This window comes from Watersipora subatra, chromosome 3, assembly GCF_963576615.1.
Source record: "Watersipora subatra chromosome 3, tzWatSuba1.1, whole genome shotgun sequence".
In the NCBI taxonomy this organism is placed as follows: domain Eukaryota; kingdom Metazoa; phylum Bryozoa; class Gymnolaemata; order Cheilostomatida; family Watersiporidae; genus Watersipora; species Watersipora subatra.
Genome location: NC_088710.1, coordinates 62,094,261 through 62,120,921, shown reverse-complemented (window position 1 = coordinate 62,120,921; position 26,661 = coordinate 62,094,261). Strand labels below are relative to the sequence as shown.

At 37.8% G+C, this 26,661-nt stretch overlaps 1 protein-coding gene across 1 annotated transcript in view; it reads left to right on the top strand.

Annotated features, from left to right (window-relative positions):
• Nucleotides 1–26,661, top strand: part of LOC137392248 (nephrocystin-3-like) — a 39,394-nt gene that overhangs the window by 11,868 nt on the left and 865 nt on the right. Inside the window, exons 5-27 of the mRNA XM_068078914.1 lie at nucleotides 1,879–1,994; nucleotides 2,255–2,412; nucleotides 3,106–3,293; nucleotides 5,292–5,470; nucleotides 5,768–5,897; nucleotides 6,502–6,528; nucleotides 8,008–8,172; nucleotides 8,705–8,808; nucleotides 9,662–9,776; nucleotides 10,321–10,464; nucleotides 11,212–11,332; nucleotides 11,779–11,941; nucleotides 13,387–13,528; nucleotides 13,642–13,806; nucleotides 16,063–16,289; nucleotides 16,438–16,538; nucleotides 16,756–16,945; nucleotides 17,180–17,285; nucleotides 17,526–17,638; nucleotides 22,910–23,062; nucleotides 24,043–24,214; nucleotides 24,997–25,194; nucleotides 26,304–26,429. Of these exons, the coding sequence (XP_067935015.1) occupies nucleotides 1,879–1,994; nucleotides 2,255–2,412; nucleotides 3,106–3,293; nucleotides 5,292–5,470; nucleotides 5,768–5,897; nucleotides 6,502–6,528; nucleotides 8,008–8,172; nucleotides 8,705–8,808; nucleotides 9,662–9,776; nucleotides 10,321–10,464; nucleotides 11,212–11,332; nucleotides 11,779–11,941; nucleotides 13,387–13,528; nucleotides 13,642–13,806; nucleotides 16,063–16,289; nucleotides 16,438–16,538; nucleotides 16,756–16,945; nucleotides 17,180–17,285; nucleotides 17,526–17,638; nucleotides 22,910–23,062; nucleotides 24,043–24,214; nucleotides 24,997–25,194; nucleotides 26,304–26,429 (3,303 nt within the window). The remainder of the gene's footprint in view (nucleotides 1–1,878; nucleotides 1,995–2,254; nucleotides 2,413–3,105; nucleotides 3,294–5,291; nucleotides 5,471–5,767; nucleotides 5,898–6,501; nucleotides 6,529–8,007; nucleotides 8,173–8,704; nucleotides 8,809–9,661; nucleotides 9,777–10,320; nucleotides 10,465–11,211; nucleotides 11,333–11,778; nucleotides 11,942–13,386; nucleotides 13,529–13,641; nucleotides 13,807–16,062; nucleotides 16,290–16,437; nucleotides 16,539–16,755; nucleotides 16,946–17,179; nucleotides 17,286–17,525; nucleotides 17,639–22,909; nucleotides 23,063–24,042; nucleotides 24,215–24,996; nucleotides 25,195–26,303; nucleotides 26,430–26,661) is intronic.

Sequence of the window (26,661 nt, the reverse complement as noted above, 5' to 3'; positions counted from 1 at the left end):
CTCCCCCTGCTTCTCGCCGTGACTATAAATAGTATGATTTGTCTATAACATTGTTATACATACACCTGTTAGACTGCATAACACTGTATTCTTATTAACATAAAGGAGATGCAAAATATGAATGAAATATACACCAACTTACAATAAAGAGTACTTGTTCCACTCTTATGTTGCCTAGCACATCTATAGGTTTTGCATAATTTTTGCATTACTACTTTATTTAATTGATATATTGGTGCAACACTGTGGCTGGTCATATCATTGCACGCAATGATGGGCAGGCAACTACGAATGTTTTTGGTTGACACCTGACACATCACTATCTTTAATCTACGTCTTATGCATGTACTAGCTATGCCTCCCGGCGTTGCCGGGTATTAAAAATCATCTTATAAACATTGAGAAGTGATGAGAGTTGCCTACCATTTTCTATTAGCCTGGCACATTGCCAATGGAAAAGTGTATTAAACTCAGCTCATAAACAACGAGAAATGATGAGAGTTGCCTGCCACTTGCTGTTAGCCTGGCACATTGCCATTTGAGAATTCCAGTAAGCTAGTTAATAAGCTAGCTAATAAGTGCTAGGCTTCTAATGTCGGTACGCTAGCCTGGGCATGGCTCTCTTGGGGGTGGGGGGAGAGAGAGAGCCTGGGACACAGCAATACCCGGAAATATACTTTTGTACTGCGGTCTGCGGAAGACAACTCTAAAAGTCGACTTCTGCAGTCGCTAATTTCACAATCGTTATTTCCCAGGGAGTATCATGTAACGGTCTTATTTATGATCTATGTTAGTATTATGTATTATTTTTAATCTGAATTGGCCGCAAACAAACGCTGGTTAGTAAGTATGAAATGTTGGTTGAATAATAAATCAATCACGGGAGTTACATCTATATTATTTCATATTTTCTATTAATTATGTTTTGATTTAATTATAATAAAAAATTAAATCAATTAAATAAAATAATTTTACAATAACAATACAAACATAGCAAACGAATATCAATAAAGTAAAGTATCTAGTAAAGAAAAGTGTATCTAGTAAAAAGTAATCTCAGTTTTATTTTACTTGCGACAGTTATTATGAACAACTCTGACCTACCACTGCAAAACGGGGCCATCTGAAAGCAAATACTCTTTCCGAGGCCAGTAGAAAAAACTATAAATTTGTCAAAACCTGTGATAATATGATGTAAAGCTTGAAACTGTTCTGGTCTCAGTATGACTATGCCTAGCTTTGATAGTAATTTTTGAATCGCTCCATTTTTTTATCAGTATATGAAATGAAACTGCTAACGTGAAAACGCAAGAGAATAGTAACCTATGGTTCTCATCGTTTTATTATTAAACGGGGTATTACATAACCACCCAGCCTATCAAAAACATAAGGCCTTTTACTAGATCAAGTCACGTGACCGTGACGATAGGCTTTTAAACGCGTCACATCTACTACATCGTGAGATCTGAATCTAACGACACGCTTCCATCAGTATCAGTCTGAGCGTCATATGTAACATATGTCACTCGTTTTGCAGAAGTTATCTTACCTTTTTTTCGCTATGTGTCCCAGGCTCTCTCCCCTCCCCACTCCCCCAGAGAGCCATGCCCAGGCTAACGGTACGCCATGATGTTGCGTCAGCGTTGTCCAGCTACAGCTATTCTAATAATAGCTATAGCTGGAGGGACACACACACGCACACTCACGCACACCCACACACACCCACACACACACACACACTTTGAGAAATATACAAGTACATAGATTGATTGATTAGAAATGGTGTTTGTCATGAGCTCTGACACGTCACACATGTAGATATTTAGCTCTGACATGTCACAGAGGTAGATATTTAGCTCTGACATGTCGCACATGTAGATATTTCGTGAGACCAAGGAAAAAGAGATTCAAAACCTTCTAAGAGCGAAGAGAGATCTGGAAGGAAAATTACTAAAAGTTGCCCCTGATCTGTTGCCAGATGAAAGTCTAAGCAAGTACGTAAACCAGTTCTTTGTACTCCTTAAATATTCCTGTCTGTATAGCGTTATTTTGCTAATATTAGAAGCGAGTCTCTAGATGTGTGTTTTTTTCATTTGAATATTTAATCGTGTTCAACTCTGTATGTTTTTGAATGATTTAATGCGCTGATGCTGGCCAGTGAAGAGAGAAAATACAACCTTTGTCTTCTTTGTTCTTGTATGTCTTCACACATCACCAATATTCTGCAAGTTTCTATGAAGGTTGTCGTGTTCAGGTCTGAGACAAACAACCATTCAGGTGATTGGTGGAACCAGTTAGATGGAGAGCGTTTGATTGGCAGCAGCCCTCAACTAAACCAGCCAATGGTACGAGGACATGAGGAGATGACCAGTTCTCTCCTTCAGCTGGAGATGGCTCAAGGACTCAACCGAGGTATGTTGCCTAAAGGGCTGTGTGAATGTGAAAAGGACTAAGCAGATGTCGAAAAAAGATCATTTAGATGTGCAAAGGTCCATTTGGATATGCAAGATGAAAAGTAATTGTATTATATGCATCTATCTACATCTTGCTACCTTCTGTTCATGTCATTCATAATAGTTGTTTGCCAGCAGTTTGTGTATTGGTAACAGAGTTGTAAAGTTGGTGAGCTTCAGTTGTAATCATACAAGTGGCAGCGTGCTGCTGCTTGCTGGTAGCCATATATTTAGCAGGAAGTAAGGATTTTCCGAGACTCGGTCAACCAAAATTCAGGTTAATACTTTGCAAATATAACATCCTTCAAGCATAAATGTACAATCTCAGTGGACAGCCTATGCTGCCATTAGAATTTACTCTGCAAGTCTAAAAACAAATATTGTGGAAAAGACCATGTGTATGTGGGAATGACCATGTGGATATGAAAAGGGTTATGTGGATATGGCATGGACAATGTGTATATGGGAAGGACCATGCGTATGTGGAATGGGGAATATTGCTATGTCCCCATCTGAGGATATCATTTCAGTAGACTGAGGATGAGTGGCTCGACCAAGTGACATTTTGTGATTTTTTATAGTATTTATATTATTTTATTGTTTATATTATGTTATTATTTATATTATCTTTTCACCTTTTGTTCCCATGTAGATATTTGGCAGTTTTCAAACGAATATGCTAACAATGCTGCCCTTCAGCTGTACATCACACACACAGACGACATGCAGGATGAGCTTGACTTGTTTCTCTCCCAAGTCGCTCCTCAGCTTCGAAAAACTGTAGAGGGAGAAGGTCATTATCTCAATATCATCAATTTTTCATTGGAAGCCCAAGTTGTGGTAAGATTACAGCTCTGTTTTTTTCTCTTTAAGTGACGTATCAGATATGAGAAGTGTTATCTTTGAAGTCTGTAGTTCGTTTTTATACAATGTAAACTGTTTCAGTGATAGCAAAAGATTGTAGCATGTAGGACATGAGTAATGTATGTTGGGATGTAGCATGAGTTTGCATACTACTATCGATATAGCTATTACTTTTAGTTTAGGCTTCACTGCTTTTTAGAGGTAAACTAGCTGTGCTAATCGGCATTGCCGGGTATTAAAATCAGCTTATAAACATCGAGCGGTAATGAGAGTTGCTTGCTACTTGTTATTAGCCTGGCACATTGCCAATGGACAATTTGAGTAAGCTTACTAATAAGAGCTATGGCTCCTCATGACTTTGTGTCGTGACCGAAAGCGTAGCGTATTTGCTTCCATATATCGACATATATCGCCTAGCGAAGCTATCAAGCTCATGTGGCTAAATTGGTAGGGTGTTGGACTGGCGAACAGGAGGTTTCGAAATCAAATCTTCTGCAATTCTTTCTTCCAAGATTTCAATAGCTATAGCTGGACATATACAATGACGACAAACTTTGAGAAATATATATATATATATATATATATATATAGATGTTCATCACACATAAAGACAATTGTTCTATAAATGAGCCATAGTTTATAGCGAATTTGATATCTTCCTGAAATGAACGCAGTTTTAAAGACCAAAGAACTCGATCAATGTGGCAGCATGAATTGTGGAGACTCTGTAGAATTACATGCTTTTTATATTGTATCACTCTTGTAATTCTTGTTACCCATAACAGCAAACTTTAGAAAAACAGCTGTTGCTTGACAAAAATATTTGTAGTAAATCTGGTTAAACAAATGTGTCTGTGCTAGGATACACTAATGTGTCTGTGCTGTCGGATACACTAATGTGTCTGTGCTAGGATACACTAATGTGTCTGTGCTAGGATACACTAATGTGTCTGTGCTAGGATACACTAATTTGTATCATTTGAAAATAATAATTTTCACACAGTGTCACATTACAGAAAATAATTGTAGGATTGCTATTTTCTTATTGGTTGACATTTATTACACAAGAAAATATTTATTTACGATCACCTCAAAATACAAATTTTTTAGCATATGGCGTGAAGTTTGAATCCACACATTTCCAACATATGAAGTACAAAGGTTTCCATTGAATCCACACATTTCCAACATATGAAGTACAAAGGTTTTTTAAAACATTTCGGTTTTGTACATAAAGGAGGCTGGTAAAAATTAACAGATGCAACAAAAAGTGATAAAAATAAAGCATTATATAACCTAAATTATGTCAGATTTGATCTAGTCTTATCTAGAGTAAGTCTGTCCGAGAATTTCCATCACCATCTTTACCTCTTTACCTCTCAACCTACACAATCGCAATCTCACACTTCGTTTCCTTTTTTTAAGATAAATTAACAATAGAAAATTCTTTTTACCATTAATAATTATTTTATCAATTTAGGTTTTCCGATATCTTAATGTTTTAAGTTTAGTGTTTGACATAGTTTTATATACTACATTTGCATTAATACCTTGTGAATTACCTGTAGGAGTTTTTGTAGGTTTATGGGCTGTGGACTGAATTAAACATATTTCATTGTATACTTATAAAGACATCTGTTCCAACATACAATGGTCTTAACATATGAAGCAGATGTCGCGTTCATAGGTAGAGGTTTGACTGTATTAATGAAGCATAAACTATTTATATTTTTATTATTTTTCATGATATTCACACACTATCACAAAACAGTTGCTGCCTCGCATCCGTGTGCTGCTATCTGATCTGGCAGCTTTGAAGCCTGATTATTACAACTGATATCACTGGTAATCAAGCTGTTCATGATCACTGCTACAAAGTTTCACATTTATTTTTCATGGCGCTCTTAAAATATGATATCATTCAAACTCGGCTGTTTTACATCTTCAAGTTACTTGCATGTGTGTTACTTGCAGCATATCGGGGGAGAGAAGAGCAAGGACCTGAGGCTACAATACGCTGAGCAGTCTACCATAATCCTGGGATTCCTTGGCAACACAAGCAATGGCCTCACAATATCTGATATTCACCATGGCCACCTCAAGAGTCCCGGTGGCAAGCCAGCCCTCTTTTGCCTCAAGTCTGGAGAATCAAGGTAACTCTGCAGTTATCACTCAAGCAACAATGATGCTTCTCGTTACTACCTGCTGGTAGTTTGTGTTTGAGTAGAGATAAGTCTATTTTCGTGACACCATATAGCACTACCGGTATGTATTTTCACATTCATTAGAGGACTGTAGCTAATAGAGAAAAAACTATCCACTTTATCTCTTTTGTAAATTTTTAATTCGACAGTTGTCCATTTTGGTCTCATGATTGATTTATTCTGTTTACATGAAACAAAAAGTCTAGCAGCCTCTCAATAAATCAAACTATTTATTCGATTTGGCAGGGACTGTGAATTGGCCAACACTAAAACAGAGATCAGAAGAACTGGCGAGGCTAAATTATATGAGGGTTACTCTAATAAGGAAGAGCTTATGAGTCACCTTCAGACAGAGCTCAATATCAACCTGTTAGCTGTACGTATGTATGTTTTCGGTACACATAATTCTATAAACTTATTTACTACTCGTATATATGCCTACACTGCTACGTAGCTGTTCCTATGCCATACGCTGAATCTATGAAGACTTAGGTTATTCTATGCGTGATATCATATTCAACAGCTTCTACATTTAAGGCCTCTGCTTTCATTCTGACTCCTGGTTAAGGAGTCAACAACATCATAGCATGTTTCTTCTTGAGAAGAAAGCTGATAACCTTAGGTTGCTCCATGATGCAACACAATATGAGCATCAACACATGTATACAGAACACAGGCTATTGACAACACTGAATATCAACACCTGTATACATAACACAGGCTATTGACAACACTGACTATCAACACCTGTATGCATAACACAGACTATCGACAACACTGACTATCAACACCTGTATACATAACACAGGCTATCGACAACACTGACTATCAACACCTGTATACAGAACACAGGCTATCGACAACACTGACTATCAACACCTGTATACATAACACAGGCTATCGACAACACATACTGAATCTATGGGCTATGATATAGCTGTGTATCTCTGAAGTTGTATACTCTGTCTGTCATCTATCAGGTTATTGCAAAACTCAAGAGACTTATGGTAAGTAATACTGTACTATTCCTCATCAGTCTCACCAACTGTGTGCTACATGATCTACTTTATCTGCTAGCTGTCTATATACACATTCCTCTCATCTTACTCTGTTGGCTGCATGACTAACAGTCCATCATGGTACTATTCCTCATCACTCTCACCAACTGTGTGCTACATGGTCTACTGTATCTGCTAGCTGTCTATATACACATTCCTCTCATCTTACTCTGTTGGCTGCATGACTAACAGTCCGTCATGGTACTATTCTTCATCACTCTCACCAACTGTGTGCTACATGATCTACTGTATCTGCTAGCTGTCAATATACACATTCCTCTCATCTTACTCTGCTGGCTGCATGACTAACAGTCCATCATGGTACTATTCCTCATCAGTCTCACCAACTGTGTGCTACATGATCTACTTTATCTGCTAGCTGTCTATATACACATTCCTCTCATCCTACTCTGCTGGCTGCATGACTAACAGTCCATCATGGTACTATTCCTCATCACTCTCACCAACTGTGTGCTACATGATCTACTTTATCTGCTAGCTGTCTATATACACATTCCTCTCATCCTACTCTGCTGGCTGCATGACTAACAGTCCGTCATGGTACTATTCCTCATCACTCTCACCAACTGTGTGCTACATGATCTACTGTATCTGCTAGCTGTCTATATACACATTCCTCTCATCTTACTCTGCTGGCTGCATGACTAACAGTCCGTCATGGTACTATTCCTCATCAGTCTCACCAACTGTGTGCTACATGATCTACTGTATCTGCTAGCTGTCTATATACACATTCCGCTCATCTTACTTTGCTGGCTGCATGACTAACAGTCCGTCATGGTACAGGGTCTAAAATGCTATCTCTACCTTGGAACAGTTGATCTCGGGTGTAGTTCTTCAGCTCGCTGCCGTTTCACGCTGCTGGACACGCTTTGCTGGTGTTTGTCATAATCATGCTAATCGTTGTCTTGTTTTAATTTGTGTCAGTTATCAGAATATCTCTGCACTACTTCTGGCAGCATGGCGGCCTTCTAACTATTTAGGGAATCTGCATGTATTATCATCATTCTTGTGTGTTAACCTCTCGAAGCTGCATGACTTCGCATTGCATTGTATTTGCTCAATAGTTGTTAATCATACTGGTAAGTTGTTTTTGTATATCGATGCCACTAATCATAATTGCTTGTTTTCACCTCGGAGACCAAGTAATTCTTTCTAGCTGCAAACACCTAACTGTGACTTACATGTACAAGTTGATATAATCAGAGTCTCTTGTCTAATAAATACACGTACATGTAGATACAGTGATGGTCTCTTATCTAATAAATACATGTACATGTAGATACAGTGATGGTCTCTTATTAATGAGAGTTCCTAAACATTGCTGTAGCCGATGAGACCCATAGCTGAAGAAAATCATTAGAGATCATGTTTTAACCCTCTCATGGCTGTCTGTTGTTATTGAAGGAGATGGGTATAGACGGAGAGAAAGAAACCCCTGCTGACGCAACTTATGCTGATGTTGCTAGTGAATCATGTGGCTGTCACATTTGGGACGAGCACAGTCATTGGGAACATCTGGAAGCATTCTATTGTGCTTCTAAGTGTGCGCATGAATGTGCTTTGGAAAAGGTGAGAGGCTCTTGATATGCACCTGTTTACTTACCAATTTTATCATTTCTTTTATTTACGTAGAAATTCATTTTACTGCTTTAAAAGACTACCATATACTGCTTAGGTAATAAGTAATGTTTTGCTGTCATTTCTCCACTGTCATTTTGTCACTCTCTGGCTTGTTAGCACAGGCATCAATTTTCCTGAATTTTCGTACAAACATACATGTTGCTTAGTTTCATTGCCGTTTGGCATTTTTGGTGTCATCACCAAAAATGCATTTGTAGATAGTGAATAAGTAAGTGACACAACTCCTGAATCTTTATAACTTCGCTAATGTGGCTAAAGCATGCATTATGATAGTTTGTGGTTTACATATTAGTAATTGGCCATTGCTTAATGGATTATATTGTACACCTGATATTGTAAATCGAAGGTTCAGCATTTCACAATACTTGTGTCCAGCTCAGTAATAGTCGCCTATGGTACACGATGTGGTTAGCGCAAGCATGGTACCTTCTACCATTCTTTTGTTATATTTATGTCCCAGCTTTTTGAGAGACTCAACAATCACATCACAGCTCCCGGGCCATCTCCCCCTCTTCTCATCACTGGTTCGCCGGGCTCAGGAAAATCTCTTCTTCTTGCCAAATGGTAAGCCAGTTGCTCGAATCATATTTAACAGCGCTTCATACCTTTTTTGATTTTGAAATCATGGATCTCTTTGAAACTAGCGCTAGTGGTAGTAGTTAGGAAATCAGAAAGACAATGTTTTTGAAATATGTATATATAATTGAAATGATGAATAATACAACCGTCTTTTAAAGCTCTCCTTAGATTTCTGTTAGTTATTATGAGCAAGAAAGTGACAGTGATGAAAAAAATAATAGCTAAAATAACTGAAAGTTGATAGGGATAGTTAAACAAACTAAACTTGAAATACTTATATAAAAATAATTAATAAAGTCTACATAGTTTAAAGTAGACTAAGTCCATAACAATTTCGTTAACTTCATCTATGCACTGATCGTCTCCTGGCTCACTAGAGCTACGTCACAATTCGTCTGGTTTTTACATAAAGTCTATGTAATGATAAAACCTTTTTATTTGTAATTACTTTATTAACGTATGCGTGCAATTTAGTTTTTTACATTTAGTTTTTTGCGTAATTTTAGATAATACATTCATTTTCCACTTTATCCACATGTAGTTATGCCAAGTATTTATCAAGTAAACAGTTTGAGTTGTGGAAGGAAATAAATGGAATACGATGCATTTTAATATGAATATTCTCTCAACATAGGACAGTCTATATCCACAAAACAAATATCGGAACAAATCAACTTCGTATGTTGAGGTTTGACTCACTTTATATGATCAGATGTAATTATAACGAGTCAGCTAACCTGAAGAGACACGCAAGCACCTGCCATTGTTAAGGTTGGGTGTAATACATGCCCTGACATGAGGTATATTAACAAAGATATGCTTCTATCTGTTTCCTTAGGATACAAAAGCGACAGCTGCGCGGATGTCCTGGAATTATCCTCTATCATTTTGTTGGCTCTAAATCTTCAGTATCAACAGACCCTGTTCATATGATACGCCGGCTCACCTCTCAGGTATCTAGAACTTATGCTATATAAAGGCTAATGGAATATGTCTATATACTGGCTTTAAGAGTATTTTAGTTCTATCCTATGACTCATGTAGTAAAACATCTTTAGTAAGGTTATGCCTGCTTATTATCTTATTATTATAATTATTATTATAATTATCATCTTACTATTGTTATCTTATTATTTTGAGAACATAATGGCAGGATTCCTGTAAAACCCAAAAAATGTTGTATTTATAGAAGAAGTTTTGTCTTGTGCACTGCACCAAAACTGTCATTGTTTGTGGTCCTCTTTCATAGACCATAATCATGTGCGAAATTTTTTAGAATTTGCTCAATAATTAGAAGTTGTCAACTCGTTATATTATAAAGCGCCAAAGCGGTAGATTTATTGTAATAATCAATGGAAATATAAACATAGGCAGTAAAACCACAAGCATTAGGACAGTGAGGTTCACTCATGAACACCTATTAGTATGATCCAGAAGGGCTAAGTGTAATGTCTATATTTGTGAGCTTCTGATAAATACATTTGTTGGTTTGTTTAGTTAATGCAACATGCTGTGAACCCTCCGGGCCTTACTTGTGATCCTAGTAGACTTATGGAGGAGTTTCCAAGGTGGTTAGAGAAAGTCTCCTCAAAAATACCGGGGGGTGTGATTGTAGTCATAGACGGACTCGACAAGTTTCAGGCAAGTCTATGGAGACTATTTTACATTGACTGCATGCGAGTGCCTCTGTAATATTGAAATGTAATATTTGATTAGAGGCATTTAAACTCCCAAGTCTAATCATGTGATGTTTTATCATTTTTACAAGATACAATTTCTTTTCTTATTGCTATACCATAAGAGTTTGGTAGCATTCATTTACAGCCATATCAGTTGTATACAGAGTGAGTGGTACTTTGGTAGTCGGCCGACTTCCAAAGTAGTAATTACCGATTTTATTGCTGACGGAAAATCTTATTCCAAAGAAAATAATAGTAATGATTTCAATCTGTTATTAGACAAAAGCACCTAAAATTTAAAACGACTTGAGAGTGCGGTCTGATGACATACAGGAATAGATATCAAGAGGAAAACTGAGGGAAGTGTCCGTGAAGAGTACTTTTAACCTGGCAAGAGTCAGGCTAGAAAGGATGCTATTTTATTGGGCAAGAAAGTCTTGTCTCTCAGTGCCATGCACTCAAATTTGTATTCATACAGTCAGTTTGTCCACAAAAATTTTGAACATTCATTTAAAACTCGAAACATTTTGGTGCCAGTTCAACTTGTTCAAGTATGGAAACGGTCAATTTATGGGGGACTATCGCGTATGTATTGGACATCAATTCAGACACGCATACATCTCTTGTATGTTTTCTATTGTGTGTGCACTCTCATATGTACATTAAAATGTGCTTTTTTCATTCGCAAAGAGTTTACTTGGTTGTATAGCAAGGGGAAGCCCACCTCCGCTGGCTCTTGGATCCGTTGCCAGTTGACTCGAGAGTCATAGTCTCTGTGAACGAAGAAACTTGTGCTTCAGTCTGGAAACAGTGGCTTCATCTTCGAATCGGTAGGTTATTTGATAAATGAAGGGGATATTCTGTAATTTATTGTTTTATTCACTTTTATCACTTAATCAGACATTCGTACTAATGATCTATTCAGCTTTAGCTAGAGGTAAATTTATTTAATAAGTCAAGAATGACCGGACCTTTCCAACCAGACGTTACGTGGGTAAGCTTTGGGAGTTGTCTTGCTTTAGTCAAGTTGAAGTTTAACACTTTCTTTTCTATTCCCTCTTGTAAAAATTTGCAACATGTGCATCTGCTGCTTGTGAATGTATATCAAAACAAATCATGGCTATCCGCGACTCTGACCATTGGGCTTTACTTTGTGTTCCATTTTGGCCTGCTCCTTTTAGGACAATTAAACCACCTTCGGTGGAAAGTGTTATCAACCTCTTTAATGTCTGTTAAAAATGTGTCTCTGTCCACAAAAAATATGGTTTTTTTTCAGAACCTCTGACTAGCAAGAGTGTCAAGGAGCTGATGCGAGGCGAGCTGCAACTGAAAGGCTGCTATTTGGACTCAGAATCTGAAGCTAAGATATTGACACACTGTCGAACGGCACAAACATGCACACCTCTTTATGTGACAGTGCTTGCCTCTTGTTTAGCCAGGTATCACCACTACAATAATCCCTTCCACTTCACGGCTTTAACAGTTGTGCTGTATAGCGGGTTTCTGGTGGCCTGCATTTGGATAGGTATAACAATACATGGTCAGTTGCATCTCTGAAGCTGTTCATGAATTATTGGGACATGAAAACATTGGGACAATCAAGAGTTATCCCCTCTCCCATATCTTCAATTATGTGACTTCCTTCTCACAATGAACCAAGTTAATCACAAACATGAATGTTCAGACCTGTAAAAGTCCATACTAAACCGTAAATGCGTCTTCTGGCTTGAAATACTTGGACTGAAGTTGGAGTATAAAATGAGAGTCAATCAAGAACAACTGATCGACTCGTTATTGGTGAAACTCACACAATATGCGCAAACCCATGATTCGCTGTGTAGTGTACCGCCTATTAATATTAAAGCCCCCTAACAGTGATAAAAATAAAATCTCTTCCAGCAATAGCTCAAGACTGTTTTCAATTATTGAATGAAATATGACCACCCCTCCTCCTTCATCTACAGGGAATCACCAATAGGCACATTCCATCATTATTTTATCATCTATCCTCATGCTGCTTGACTCAAGACTATTTAGCATTGACCTTGACTCTTTGATTCTCACTTCAGTCATGCTAGGCTGTTCAGCTCTCATTAATCTTCTACGGATTTCAGTATTTTATATGCAATGTATACAAGGACATGTTCATATACGTACATGTACATATACTTACATGTGCATATACTTACATGTACATATACTTACCTGTACATATACTTACATGTACATACACTTACATGTATGTACATACGCTTACATGTACATATACTTCCATGTATATACACTTACATGTACATACACTTACATGTACATGTATATACACATACATGTACGTACACTTACATGTATAGTAATTTCAAAAGTTTAGAAAGCAGTTTAAGTGTTCTGAAGAATTAAAATTATGACTCATACTTAAAAAATTATATTTCACAGATCCGGAACGTAGCCAGTGCGAAGTAAGCGGGATTAATGTACCTCCAGTATTCCTTGTACTTCATACAATCTCTGCCATATTTTTCTGGCTGTCGCTCAGTTATGGTGGTCTATAAGCCAGCCTTCTTCTGTTAACTTATCCTTCACTTTCATGTCAGACTCCATGGTTACAGATAGACACGATGATGCAGAGCTTGATATCAATATACTCACTCACCGATTATACTGACTTAATAATAGTTAGCGAATGAGTATGAAGTTATGTAACATGCTATATTGTTTTACAGTTGGACTTGTCAACTCGTGCTCAGTTTGAGTTGGTCTCTCCATGCAATGACTCAATACTCAGCATTTAATATGTTACCATATTGATGTATTTCTACTGTATTCTACATCAAGATGTTGCCTTTCGTGATCATCATTTCTTCAGAAAGATTTGCCCAACTTGTAGTATAAATGATGAGCGGAGATTGCAGCATCAGTTGGACCAGTGTCTGGCAGCGGATGATGCCATTGAGCTTTACCTCGTTGTACTCGACTACATTCGTGAAAAGATTGAAACCACAGACACAACTAAGGGCTGCATAAAAAAGGTCACTGTTCCAGCATAATATATCATTTAAGATATCACAAGAATATTGGTAAGGCCATGTTATTTTACTAATAATAGCATTAATGTTGTGTTTCAATGTAAGCTTACATGCAGGTGCTAAAGTTGATCTACTCCTCTCGCAATGGACTGGGTGACTGGGAATGTCTCGAGTTGCTTCCAGGTATCACCTGGAACTTCTGGGCCTTGCTTACCCATACACTTCTCAACTTCAACATCATCGTCTATAGAGCTGGACTGATATGCCTTGCTCATGATCAGGTAAGGAATCTTCCTCTCAGCATTGAGTTGAGATCATTGAATTAACTGAATAGTTACTAGGTGCTGGGTTTCTAAAACTGGCATGCCTTTGTTGCTGGATTCTTTTTGATCAAGTGAGGCATCATTTGATGAAAATAGTTGAGCTTTACAACTTCAATGGAAAAATTATTTTGGAGTTTTAAGCTCTTACAAGGTGATTTATATTCATAAAAACCTTGGCATAAACCCCAGGGCTGATACTCTGAAAGAAACACTCACCTGGATAGGCCCAGACTTGGATATTGTACCCCCAATCACCTGGTTGGTCAATTTGAATTTGGATATTGTACCCCCAATCACCTGGTTGGTCAATTTGAAATACACCCCCTAAACACTGGGAGTTTGCTAAAGGGCGCCCAGGTTCTAAGCCCTGCTAAACATCCAATATGATTCATGCATTAATAAAGCAGAAAAAAACCTCCAAACAAAATTCCCAATTTTATTTAGATACGTTTTTATTTCGAATTTTTTGTTTGTTTAGTATTGCAAAAACGATCGTTTTTTTTTACTGCAAAAGGCTTATTTTTTGTTGCTAACAGAGACTGATATATTGTAGTTTACTATTGGTAAAAGATTAAACAAAAACAGGCAATTAGCTAACCATAAATCAATTTATAAAAACCATTCGTGTGGCGACATAATAGTTGCTCTGCCGACTAGCGTCAGTATCGCAAAACGACAAAATGTCACTAAGCCTGCAAAAAGGGTTAATAAAACTGATTCCAAACATCAACCATCAGATCATCATTTTAATTTACAAAGGAAAACATAGTAAATATCAATGAAAGAAATAGCATATCATTCGTTCTGAGTATATTGCTAAAGGGTTGCTAAGATGATTCAGTGTCGACTGTCTCTTTTCCATTTGTTTCCCGTCAGCAAGCATGTAGATTCTAATGCGATTTGTATTAAAATGAAGACTGAAATTTCGGTGCAATTTCTTGGTATTACTTTGGCTGAATAAAACCTTAATGAGCATGGGCACTTTTACTAGCTTGGCTGTGGAAACCACCCCTAAAGTAGCAAATTCGCTGACAGTGCCTCATGGTCTGAAAACCCCCCTAAAACGTGATTTTGGGCCGAACCTAATGGCCCTTTTAGAGGGGAGTATCAGCCCTGGGGCATAAACTCTTTGAAGGACTTTAAAATATATTTATGATATCATAAAATATATCGCTAGATCTTGTATCTGCAACAGTTAGAAGTTCTTAAACTTATAACTTAAAAATTCATACAGTTAATATTCATTGAGAGTAAATAGAACCCAGGCTAAATTGTTACAAAGAATATTACACCAGTGACATGGTTGGCTAGCCGCCAATCCTGGAATGCTACGCACACCGAAATCAAGATAACCGAGCTGGCCAGTTGACCTTATGACCTCCTGTATTTTGACTAGCAGCAGTAATGACAATCGGTTAGAGAGGTGATAATAGTTTTGGCATCCTGGAGTAAATTGTCACCAAACGGAAGTGAACAAATATTTGTTGTTCAAACAGCGTGCATGATTGATGAGACATTAATACAATAGCCACTTGCGGTCTATAACAGTTGATTAACTAACGCTCTATTGAGGCTTATATCTGCACTATTAAGACAGGCTGTTTTAGAGTATTCTTATTCTATATGCATAATAAAAACCAGTATATCAAATATTGTTATTCCTCCTGGACTTCCTTTATGAGCTTCTATTTTGATGGCTATTAGTTAACAAATCTCTACCTAGCCTGCTTCCAACTCAACCTATTTTTTGCTTTTTTCATTCTATTAGCTATGCAAACCTCCGACTGCAATTATAGCTCTTGGCTGCAATCATCATTATAAAAAAGAACAATTCCTGGAATTTTTTCAATTTTGATGATCAGTTTTTCCTGTGAGTTGTGTGCCTTTTAGTACTGTAAAACTAATGTCAGCGTAACACAGCTTAAGAGCAGTAAGTCATCATCAGACTTGAGCTCAGAAGTGATCATCAGCTGCACAAATTGCAAAAAATAACTATTTTTAAAACTTGATCTTCATTCACCGCGAGATTTTAGAGCAGTTTAAATGAAAAGATGTCACAAACAGAAAACTTTTCTACACTAATTTCACACGTTAATTTGAGACCCATGGTAGACCATTTATAGGCCTGATATATGTACCTGCTGATATAGTCTTAGTACGTAAGGCTTTTTGAGTTACAGCTGCTATTAACTGGCCCGATGCTGTCTTCTTCAGATAAGGGCTGCTATAGAACTTAAGTACTTTCCTCGGGCTGATGAGGGAAAGCAGTTGGCTCTGTGCAGGACTGTGTTGGTTGACTACTTTGTCAAGTCTGTAGCCCCAGACTTTACTACTTGTCGAGTTGCTGACGAGGTCCCATGGCTATATCAGCAGTTGGGTAACAAGGAGAAGGTGCAGGAGTCGCTGCTTAGCTTGTGCATCTTCATGTTACTGTATGTCAGGTGAGCTTCCTGTCTCTCTCTCTCTCATTTCTAGCCTTTCTCTCACTGCTAGCCTCTCTTTGACTTTCCTCCCAATGGTTCATTCTGCACGTAGCAGGGCTGGCTAGGCAAAATTAGATTAACTAAGAATATATTTATGTTTATCAAGGGGACGGTGTAATGAGATCATCTGCTTCTGGCAGTACACTGGTATCGACAAGAACCGAATGGCAGAGCTATACGTTTCCACCACACAGAAATATGAGTCAAGTGAGTTGTCTTCATTGTTGTCTTCTTCTGACTGACCGCTGGCAGATGTATGTCTTTCTTTACATTGTTTGCCAGTGTTCATGCTTTTGGTTTGTATGACATTTTTCAGTTTCTCAGCTATTCAGACATTATTGGCTACTTGTTCACAATGTCAAATCCTCAAGCAGTTTGGGTAAATTTTTGTGCTGTCACTCAACTCAAAATGGTTAAACTTTAGTGGTTGGAAGCATTGATGGTCTCACCCTCATCAAAATATCTGATCTCTATGAAGCGGAAGGCAGATTTTTGCGTGACCTTGGCATGTTTAAGGAAGCCTGCAATCCGCTGCAAAGGTCGCTTGAGTTGCGCGAGACAACTCTTGACCCTGACCACCCTCGGGTGGCGCAGTCTCTTCACCTGTTAGCAAGGTAATAGCAATCGACATACATTTCCTTCTGAATGAGTGTGGTGATCAAGGCAGCTATTCTAAAGTGTTTCCTTCACCCTATTACCTTTACACAACTGGATGTACATATACACTATGCCCGTTGATGACTATATTCTATCTAACATCATACGTGTCGAGTGGCACATTCTACCATCTCACATTTTAAATAATCGCTACTCATAGTTATATATTATATTCTCTCTTTTGTATGTAGCTTGCACGCCCAGTGGAGCAAATACCCGGCAGCTGAAAGCCTGTATAAACAGGCGCTGGATATATATCAGAATGCCTATGGAGCTGATCACATCATGGTTGCCAAGGTATGGAAGAGAACAACTCTTGCGTGAAGTGCGAGAGACAGCAGCCTCTCATAAGAGTAATTCTGTTTAGTCGAATCAAATAGCTATAGCTCTGCTTTTTACGCTCCAACATTATGCTTGTCTAATTTTTGATGAGCAGTTTTATATCGTGGTAACAGCAAGATCGAATGTTGCTTTATCAGATGATTATTCCTAATCGTCGGTGAAGTTATGGAGTTGAGCAACCCTGGCTGTTTGTAGGAACTGGATGCCCTCGTAGTACTCTACCAGAAACAAAACAAGCATGAGGTAGCTGAGCCTCTGAAGAAGCAAGCAAATCTTATAAGAAAAAAGAATAGAGTTCCTCAGATCAAGTGGGTGAATTACAAACTACTCGGACCATAGAGTTATCTCCCCCTAGAGTGATAACTGCGCCTTCAACAACACGAGCGTTTTCAGTGCCAACAAGGAGCGTTTAGGCCACGCCCCTTTTTTGTGCTAGTCAATCGTAGTGATTGACAGAACAATAACATCAGCCATGAGAATGATCATGAATTTCCACAGTTAAGATAGTAATTATTGCTCATATTAAAGAAATGATGATTATAGTTTATTACTCTAATATATGCTTATTATTTAAAGCAATTCAATACCTACATGCCTTGCAAAGGCACTGAATAGATAGTGTAAGTAAGTGAGTTAATGTAATCAATGATATACAGCCCCCACATGGGGGGCTGTATATCATTGGTTACTCATAGATAAGATAGATAGTCATACTGGGGTTGTATTACATTGGTGTGATGGGAAGCTAATCGACTGCCATCAACTGAAAGTATTGACATTGTATGGTGATAGAGTGATTCATTGACACCACAGTCCACAAACAGCCCTTGCATGTAATATTAGATTTCAATACATATCAATCAAATACAAAGACTAGCTTGAAGCCAAGATGTCCACTAGTTGGTGGACATTTTTGCTTGATGTAAGCAAGCAAAAAGTTTGAAAGTTAGAGTGGCAAATGTTGTTATATGTTAAATAAAAATAAATTATTCTTAATTATACTAAATTATAATTATTTACAAATAAAATAGACTTTTTTATTACTTTATTTATTAAATCATTTTTTATTGTAATCATAGCTAAACAGATTATATTTAGCCATTACTTGCTAATTATTTCACATTTAAACACATTTGCAGTTTCATTTTTCTTCCCAATTTATTTCAACAAAAAACCTCTTTCGTGATATGAAATTTAAAAGTTGTAGTTGTTTGAAAAAGCGTGAAAACGTTTACAGTTGTTTTTGTTTTCTCTCTTCTCTTCATTTATTTCAATTACACAAAACACTTCTCATAATATGTAGTTTGAAAGTTAAAGTGGCAAATGTTGTTATATGTTAAATAAAAATAAGTTATACTTAATTATACTAAATTATAATCATATGAAAATAAAATAGACTGTTTTATTACCTTATTTATTAAATAATTTTTCATTGTAATCATAGCTAAACAGATTATATTTAGCCATTACTTGCTAATTATTTTACATTTAAACACATTTACAGTTTTATTTTTCTTCCTAATTTACATGTATTTCAACAAAACACTTCTTTCATGATATTAAATTTAAAATTTTTAGTTGTTTGAAAAAGCTTGAAAACCTTTACAGTTGTTTTCTTTTTCCTCTTAATTCATTTAAACTGCTTAAAAATATTTTCTCATGATATGAAGTTTAAAAGTTAGAATGGTAAATAAATGTTATATAAAAATAAATTTTCTTTCCAAAGACTTTTTTATAACTCGGGTAGTACAGCTCATAGTTGATGGCAGTCGATTAGCTTCCCATCACACTAATGTAATACAACCCCAGTATGACTATCTATCTTATCTATGAGCAACTGATTGCATTAACTCACTTATCACTATCTATCTATTCAGTGCCTTTGCAAGTCATGTAGGTATCAGGGATTACGTGTATGTCACAATTTCCATTTCCCTAATTCATTTCCATACTATTTCTATTTCCATAAAATTTCAATAATTTATTTCAATATTAATTCAATTTCCATAACATTTCCATAATTCATTTCCATAATTCATTTCCATATTAATTCCATTTCCATATTATTTCCATAGCATTTCCATAATTTATTTTCCTATTATTTCCATTTCCATACCATTTCCATATTTCTAAAATAAAATTTCCATATCCATTTCCCTAAAATTATGGAAATATTTATGTTTATGGAAATGGATATGAAAAAGTAAACATTTCCATAATATGTTTAGCGATCCCTGGTAGGTATTGAATTGCTTGAAATAATAAGCATATATTAGAGTAATAAACTATAATCATCATTTCTTTAATATGAACATTAATTACTATCTTAACTGGAAATGCATGATCCTTGTTTAACCCTTTTCATGGCTGATGTTATTGATCTAGTCAATCACTACGACTGACCCCAGGGCTGATACTCCCTCCTAAAAGGCCCATTAGGTTCGGCCCAAAATCACGTTTTAGGGGGGGGGTTTTCAGACCATGGGGCACTGTCAGTGAATTTGCTACTTTAGGGGGGGTTTCCACCCGGTTTCCACAGCCAAGCCAGTAAAAGGGCCCATGATCACTAAGGTTTTATTCAGTCAAAGTAATACCAAGAAATTGCACCGAAAATCTAGTCTTAATTTTAATGCAGATTGCTGTTGCTTGCTTGCTGACGGAAAGGAAGGTAAAAGAGATAGTCGACACTGCATTATCTTAGCAACCCTTTAGCAATATACTCAGAATGGATGATAAACTTATTTCATTGTTATTCATTCTGTTTTCCTTTGTAAATGAAAATGATATTCTGATGGTTGATGCTTGGAATAAGTTTTATTAACCCTTTTGCAGGCATAGCGACATTTTGCCGTTTTGCGATTACTGACGTTAGTGGGCAGAGCGACTATTATGCCGCCACACGAACGGTTTTTATAAATAGATTTATGGTTAGCTAATTGCCTTTTTTGTTTAATTTTTTACCAATAGTAAATTAAAATATATTGGCCTCTGTTAGCAACAAAAAAATAATCCGTTCGCATAAGAAAAAAACGATCGTTTTTGCAATACTAAACAAATGAAAAATCCGAAATAAAAACGTATTTAAATAAAATTGGGAATTTTGTTTGTAGCTTTTTTCTGCTTTATTAATGCACTAGCTGCATTACCCGTCTACAGGAGCAGATTCACGGGCAGCATAAGGTTTATTGAGAGTTGGCTTTCATACTGTAAAACAACTCCAAATATGCAGTTACATCTCCCTCTCTCCATCTCTCCCTCTTTCCGTCTCTCCCCTCTCTCTCCCTCTCTCCCCTCTCTCTCTCTCTCCCTCTTCTCCCTCTTTCTCTCCCTCTCTCTCCTTCTCTCCCTCTTTCCCCTCTCTCTCTCTCCCTCCCTCTTTCTCTCTCTCTCTCTCCCCCCCTCTCCTACTCGCTCTCCCTCTCTCTCTCCTTCTCTCCCTCTTTCCCCTCTCTCCCTCTCTCCGTCTCTCTCCCCCTCTCTCTCTCCCTCCCTCTTCTCCCTCTTTCTCTCCCTCTCTCTCTCCCCCCTCTCTCCTCCTCGCTCTCCCTCTCTCTCCCTCTCTCTCTCCTTCTCTCCCTCTTTCCCCTCTCTCCGTCTCTCCCCTCTCTCTCCCTCTCTCTCTCCCCCCCTCTCCTCCTCGCTCTCCTTCTCTCTCCCCTTCTCTCCCTCTCTCTCCTCTTCTCTCCCTCTTTCTCTCCCTCTCTCTCTCCCCCCCCCTCTCTCCTCCTCGCTCTCCCTCTCTCTCCCCTTTTCTCCCTCTCTCTTTCCCCTCATTCTCTCCCTCCCTCCTCCCCCTCTCTCTCTCCCTCTCTCTCCCCCTCTCTCTCTCCCTCTTTCTCTCCCTCTCTCTCTCCCCCCTCTCCTCCTCGCTTTCCCTTTCTCTCCCGCTCTCTCCCCTTCTCTCCCTCTTTCTCTCCCCTCTCTCCCCCTCTCTCTCTCCCTCCCTCTTCTCCCTCTTTCTCTCCCTCTCTCTCTCCCCCCTCTCTCCTCCTCGCTCTCCCTCTCTCTCCCCCTCCCTCCTCCCCCTCTCTCTCTCCCTCTCTCTCCCCCTCTCTCTCTCCCTCTTTCTCTCCCTCCCTCTCTCTCTCCCCCCTCTCCTCCTCGCTCTCCCTTTCTCTCCCTCTCTCTCCCCTTCTCTCCCTCTTTCTCTCCCCCCTCTCTCCCTCCCTCTCCTCCTCGCTCTCTCTTTCTCTCCCTTTCTCTCTCTCTCCCTTAGTTCAACGCAACACTTGCGGATAGACAACATTTTTGGTTTTTCTGTCGGGCGTATGAAGAAACAGTTTTCGGCGTGTGCCTACTTTTGAGCAGGCGACGTATAGCTGGTCATGGCTGATGCAGGGTGACAGTAAGTCGATAGCAGCTGCTCTCTTTCTTTTCACAATAGCGTATCGCAACCCTCGGAGTACTCGTGAAAGTTCTGTAATAGTAAGTTACAGTAGGCCTACTCGTAGCTGGAAAAAATTAGTAACTCGGCTGCTGAAGGAAATGAACATGACCCACTATCACGAACAGCGGCGAATTCAACGTTATTAAGTAGTGGAGATGTGGCAATTCATAGACAATACAACATCGTATAAGAAACACTTACCTTTTTGATGTGGAAATTTAGTAGGTGAAAAATGCGTTTTCCAGTGGCTCCAAGAAACAAACGTTTACGTGACCTTCTCGGTACACGTTGGCAGTAAATATTAATTGCATGTAAATAACTACTCGTTAATTTATTTTATTTAATGAATAGTACATTTGTATAGCTGTATAGACACCTTTGTATAGGCCGCAGATCTCAGGAAAGGTGCTTTTGAACACGGCAGAAAATTTGCCGTTTAAAAAGCGTGCTAACCGGGGATTTCGGTTAATGCGCCCGAGCGGTGAAAGAAAAACAACAGAATCGCCACACCTTTATATAAGCCGTTTGGCTCAAATCGTCAGAGAAAAGTAACGGCTAATAGTCCATATTACGAAATTACGAAATTACGATAATTAGTACTCATATTAATTCGGTTGGCTTCGTTCGACCGAATGGAAAAAGAAAGACCGCTCTATAATTTATTTACCGTTACTACACATATTAATTCAGTTCGCTTCGTACGACCGAAATTCGTACGACGATAAAAGGAAAGACCGCTCTATAAGGCGGACACACAATCAATCAATCACACACGCACACAGACAACGATTGCCGTTTATATAGTAGATGAATCATATTGGATGTTTAGTGGGGCGTGAAACCTGGGTGCCCTCTAGGGAACTCCCAGTGTTTAGGGGGTGTATTTCAAATTGGCCAACCAGGTGATTGGGGGTACAATATCCAAATTCAAATTGACCAACCAGGTGATTGGGGGTACAATATCCAAGTCTGGGCCTATCCAGGTGGGTGTTTCTTTCTGAGTATCAGCCCTGGGCGACTGACTAGCACAAAAAAGGGGCGTGGCCTAAACGCTCTTTGTTGGCACCGGAAACCCTCGTGTAGTTATCACTTTAGGGGGAGATAACTCTATGACTCGGACTCACCGGTGTTCCTTCACCTTTCTTAAATACTAAATAGGCTAGCGTAGAGACATTTCTCATTCCTCTTGCAGCACGGATGATAGTGAGAATATTAGGAGCTCAAGCTTTAAAAAGAAACACAACAGTATGCAACTGGGTGAGCTAACAGTCGGCCCAGACTCTGCTGATCTGGCTATGAAGCTCAACGAGCTAGGCGTTCTTTACTACGTGCAGGGGAACCACAGGTTAGTTCTCACTATGATCAGGGTACTTATGGGTAACTTCTTTGTTATGGATAGGGTAAGAGCTGTTTAGTTTCTAGTTTAGTGTTATCTACTGAGTAACTGTGGGTTGATTATTTGCTGTTGACAGTGTGATATAGACTTGTTTACTGTAGACAGTCAAACTGTGAGTTGGGTGCCTAATATCTATAGGACTATTCCCAGTGCTTTATATTGACTCATTATATTAAAGCTTGTTTGTCAATGCAACTGAACATGTAAGGTAAAACACTACACGAACATTGGTGAGAGACCATCCATAACTGACTCAAGTTCAAAGAATTACCTTTGTCCTCAATCAAATGTGGTTAAAGTTGTCTACTCGTTTCAAAACAATTATGAAAGTCATTGCATTTGATAATTGCAATATATTTTAGCTCCGCATACAATACCAATTAACAATTTGTGGCGCAAAATGCATTCATTTTTTCTATTGGCCAAAATATCATACCAATTACATCAAGACAGATGTCAACAGGTTTGTACACCGGTAACCTTTGCCAAGCTGTTGGGTATTTTATCACGAGTAGGTAAGGCTTTTGCCTTCTGTTGTCACGCGTATTCATCTCATCGCTTCAGGCAGTAATCTGTTAGGTTCATGCCTTTCACTTCTTTGTCATGTGAACAAATTGCATTTATGTAGTTATTCTAATTGACATTTTTATCTAAACAACAATTTTTCTTGCACAATTTGAATTTCTTGCACAATTTGAATTTGCCCTTTATTTTTGAAGTCAATAGGACTTTAAATCATTGAATTAAATTGCATATATGCATTTAGTCATCTCATATTTTCCTAAATTATTTGCATTAAGTAACGATGTCATATAAATTATTGTTTTTGAAGGACTAATTCCTACCTAAATGCCTCACTTACCGCACATACACGTATACCTGCTTTCCAATAGCAGACCTACTTCACTGCCTGCATCCATACTTTACAGCACAGCTGAGAACTTCTTTAAACGCTCACTGAAGATGCGACAGCAGGTGCTGCCAAGTGAACACCCAGATATTGGTCAGTCGTACAAAAACCTAGCAGCATTGTACTATGATCAGAAGGAACTGGGCAAGGCAGAGCCTCTCTACGACAAGGCCTTGCATATAAAAACCAAGGTGATGATAACTACCTGTCTACAAATGCTTTAGTATCATTATTCTTATCCTACCATATTCTAGGTCATACGTGGACCTGCGATAAGGTAGAATATGGCGCAGCATAGTCATACCTCTGCTACATATATTTTGCTACATGCTTCTTCACAACTTTAGATCATTCGACCTAATAATTTCCCGTGCCACTTAAGAATAAGTATAAAATATAGGAATTCCCTTATTTGTTTCTGTCGCAAAACAAAGACAGCACAACTGCATCAGTGGCGTTGTTATGTTGACAGCACGCTTACAAATCTTTAAAAAACAACAGATTTGGTTGACCAGTGAAATACAACCACATAATAGTCAATAAATTTAGCTTTACTTACAATAATGAATCACTGCTCTTTTAACATATAATAACATGGTGAAGCATTAGCTTGTACTATAGACATGTCCTGTTACAAGTTACGCATTGCCTGGCATTGTTCGTTGCTCTGATAGATTTGCAGTACAACTTTTGGCAATGATTATTTAACCTGGTGTAGTGCCAGTGTTACACTTTGTTTGTTAATCAGTACTAACAACAAGAATCTTGTCTGCGACATTCTGAAATTGGTTTTTGAGTATGTTCATGAGACACATAAGAATAGTGGGGTAGAATGTTAGGCAATGGAGCTGCTCATGTGATATTCCCAGAGCAAGTAAAAATTGCCCTGCTGTTGTTCTGTCAGTGTTGAACGAGTGAAATCAGAAATCCTGTAATAAGATACAAAAGTAACTGTTTTTTGGGTCTTATATAGCACTATGGTGCGGACAGCAAGCAGGTGATATCTATAGTAAAGAATTTGGCACCTATTTGCAAGAAGCTGCAGAAGTGGCAAAAGGCAGCTCCTCTCTACAAGCAGCTTGTTGACTTTCGAGAGTCATCAGCTGGTGAAAAACAGGATCCCTCCTTAGCCACAGCTCTAGTAAACCTCGCTGTTATATATTGCCATATGGTGAGTTGTAGCTGTACTATATTGTCAATATTACTAATTGTAGAGTAATCAGACCTAGTTTTAGAACCATCTATAGCCTCCATTGCTGCCACAGGGTAATTCATGTCTTTCGTTACACCACCTCTTATAATCCCTTCCCATGTTCTATTTTTAGAATGCTTTTAAAGTCTATTATTATCGAAAAATTTTAAACGCAGCTAAATTATGATAACTTTTGTTATGAGTAAGTTCAGGAAAAACAATATTTAAATGGCTTTTGTGTAAATTCTAAACTTCTCTTACAACCATAATGATATGTAAAGAATCAGTTGATGGACAGATATTCACTTTCTTTCTTACATATTTGAGAATAAATTTAGACACAACTCAAAGTTTGAGATGTTTGTGTTTCCTATTTTTCTGAAAACTGATAAAAAGCTTATCAAGCCTCCTAAACTTGCTTTAAATGAAAAAAAAGATGTATATAACTTTATGAAGTTAATTTGATTAAATATATAGTTGATTTATTTATATTTATTTATTTATATACTGATGCTCTTCAATGAATAACATAAGTGTCTTAAATTTGAAGGTGACTGAGCTCAGTATAACTTGTTGTTTGAAAAATGGCAGTTATTTTCGCTAATAATACCACCACTTGAAAAATGCAGGCAGAATTTTTTGTACCTTGATGACAGGATAAAAGCTTGTCCTTATTGCACTAGCAGAAGCTTTTGCAGTAAGGTAAAAATCTGTTATTTTTTATAACATTGTATTTGTAATAATAAAGACATTGAATAAATGTTTGAAATACTAAATAAAAGATTTTGGCATCAGTTGTTTACTCTTTTTCTAATGATGGTTATAATAAAAGAAAAGACAACTTATAAATGTTTCCTTTACAACTAGTAGTGAATCTGTGATGGATTTGGATGTTGTTCACATAGCTTGTGGCACGGGTCACAAATTTTCTTAGTGATTCAAAAGGAAGTACATGTATCTTTTTCAAGCCTGAACCACTGTCTAGCAATAGGACAGCGTGTTTGATTTGGCACTGAACTGTTTTTGCAGTGATAACATTTTAAACATTTTTGGCTGCTAATTTCCACTTATCTATGTATTACTTGCAGTCACAGCAATCTGATGCTGAGCCGTTATATGAGCGAGCCTTAAAGATTTATGAGAGCACTCTTGGTCTCACACATCCAAGAGTAGCAGAGACTCTTCACAATCTGGCCGTCCTCAAGTATGAACAGGTCAGTGTCTGTTTGACCACTGCATCTCGAGTTTGACAGTGTCGCGCCAGTTTTCATATATAAACAGTCACTTCCTGTTGCTGCTTTTAAAGATAAAGTAAAACTGTAGCCTGTGATGCTAAGCTAGTGAGTTTTAAAATTGACTGTTGTAGTGGCTGTCCTGGAATAGTTACGAGTTTCATCATGATTGACTAATAATTAAAGAAACTATTAAAAAGATGACAAGTTTTTA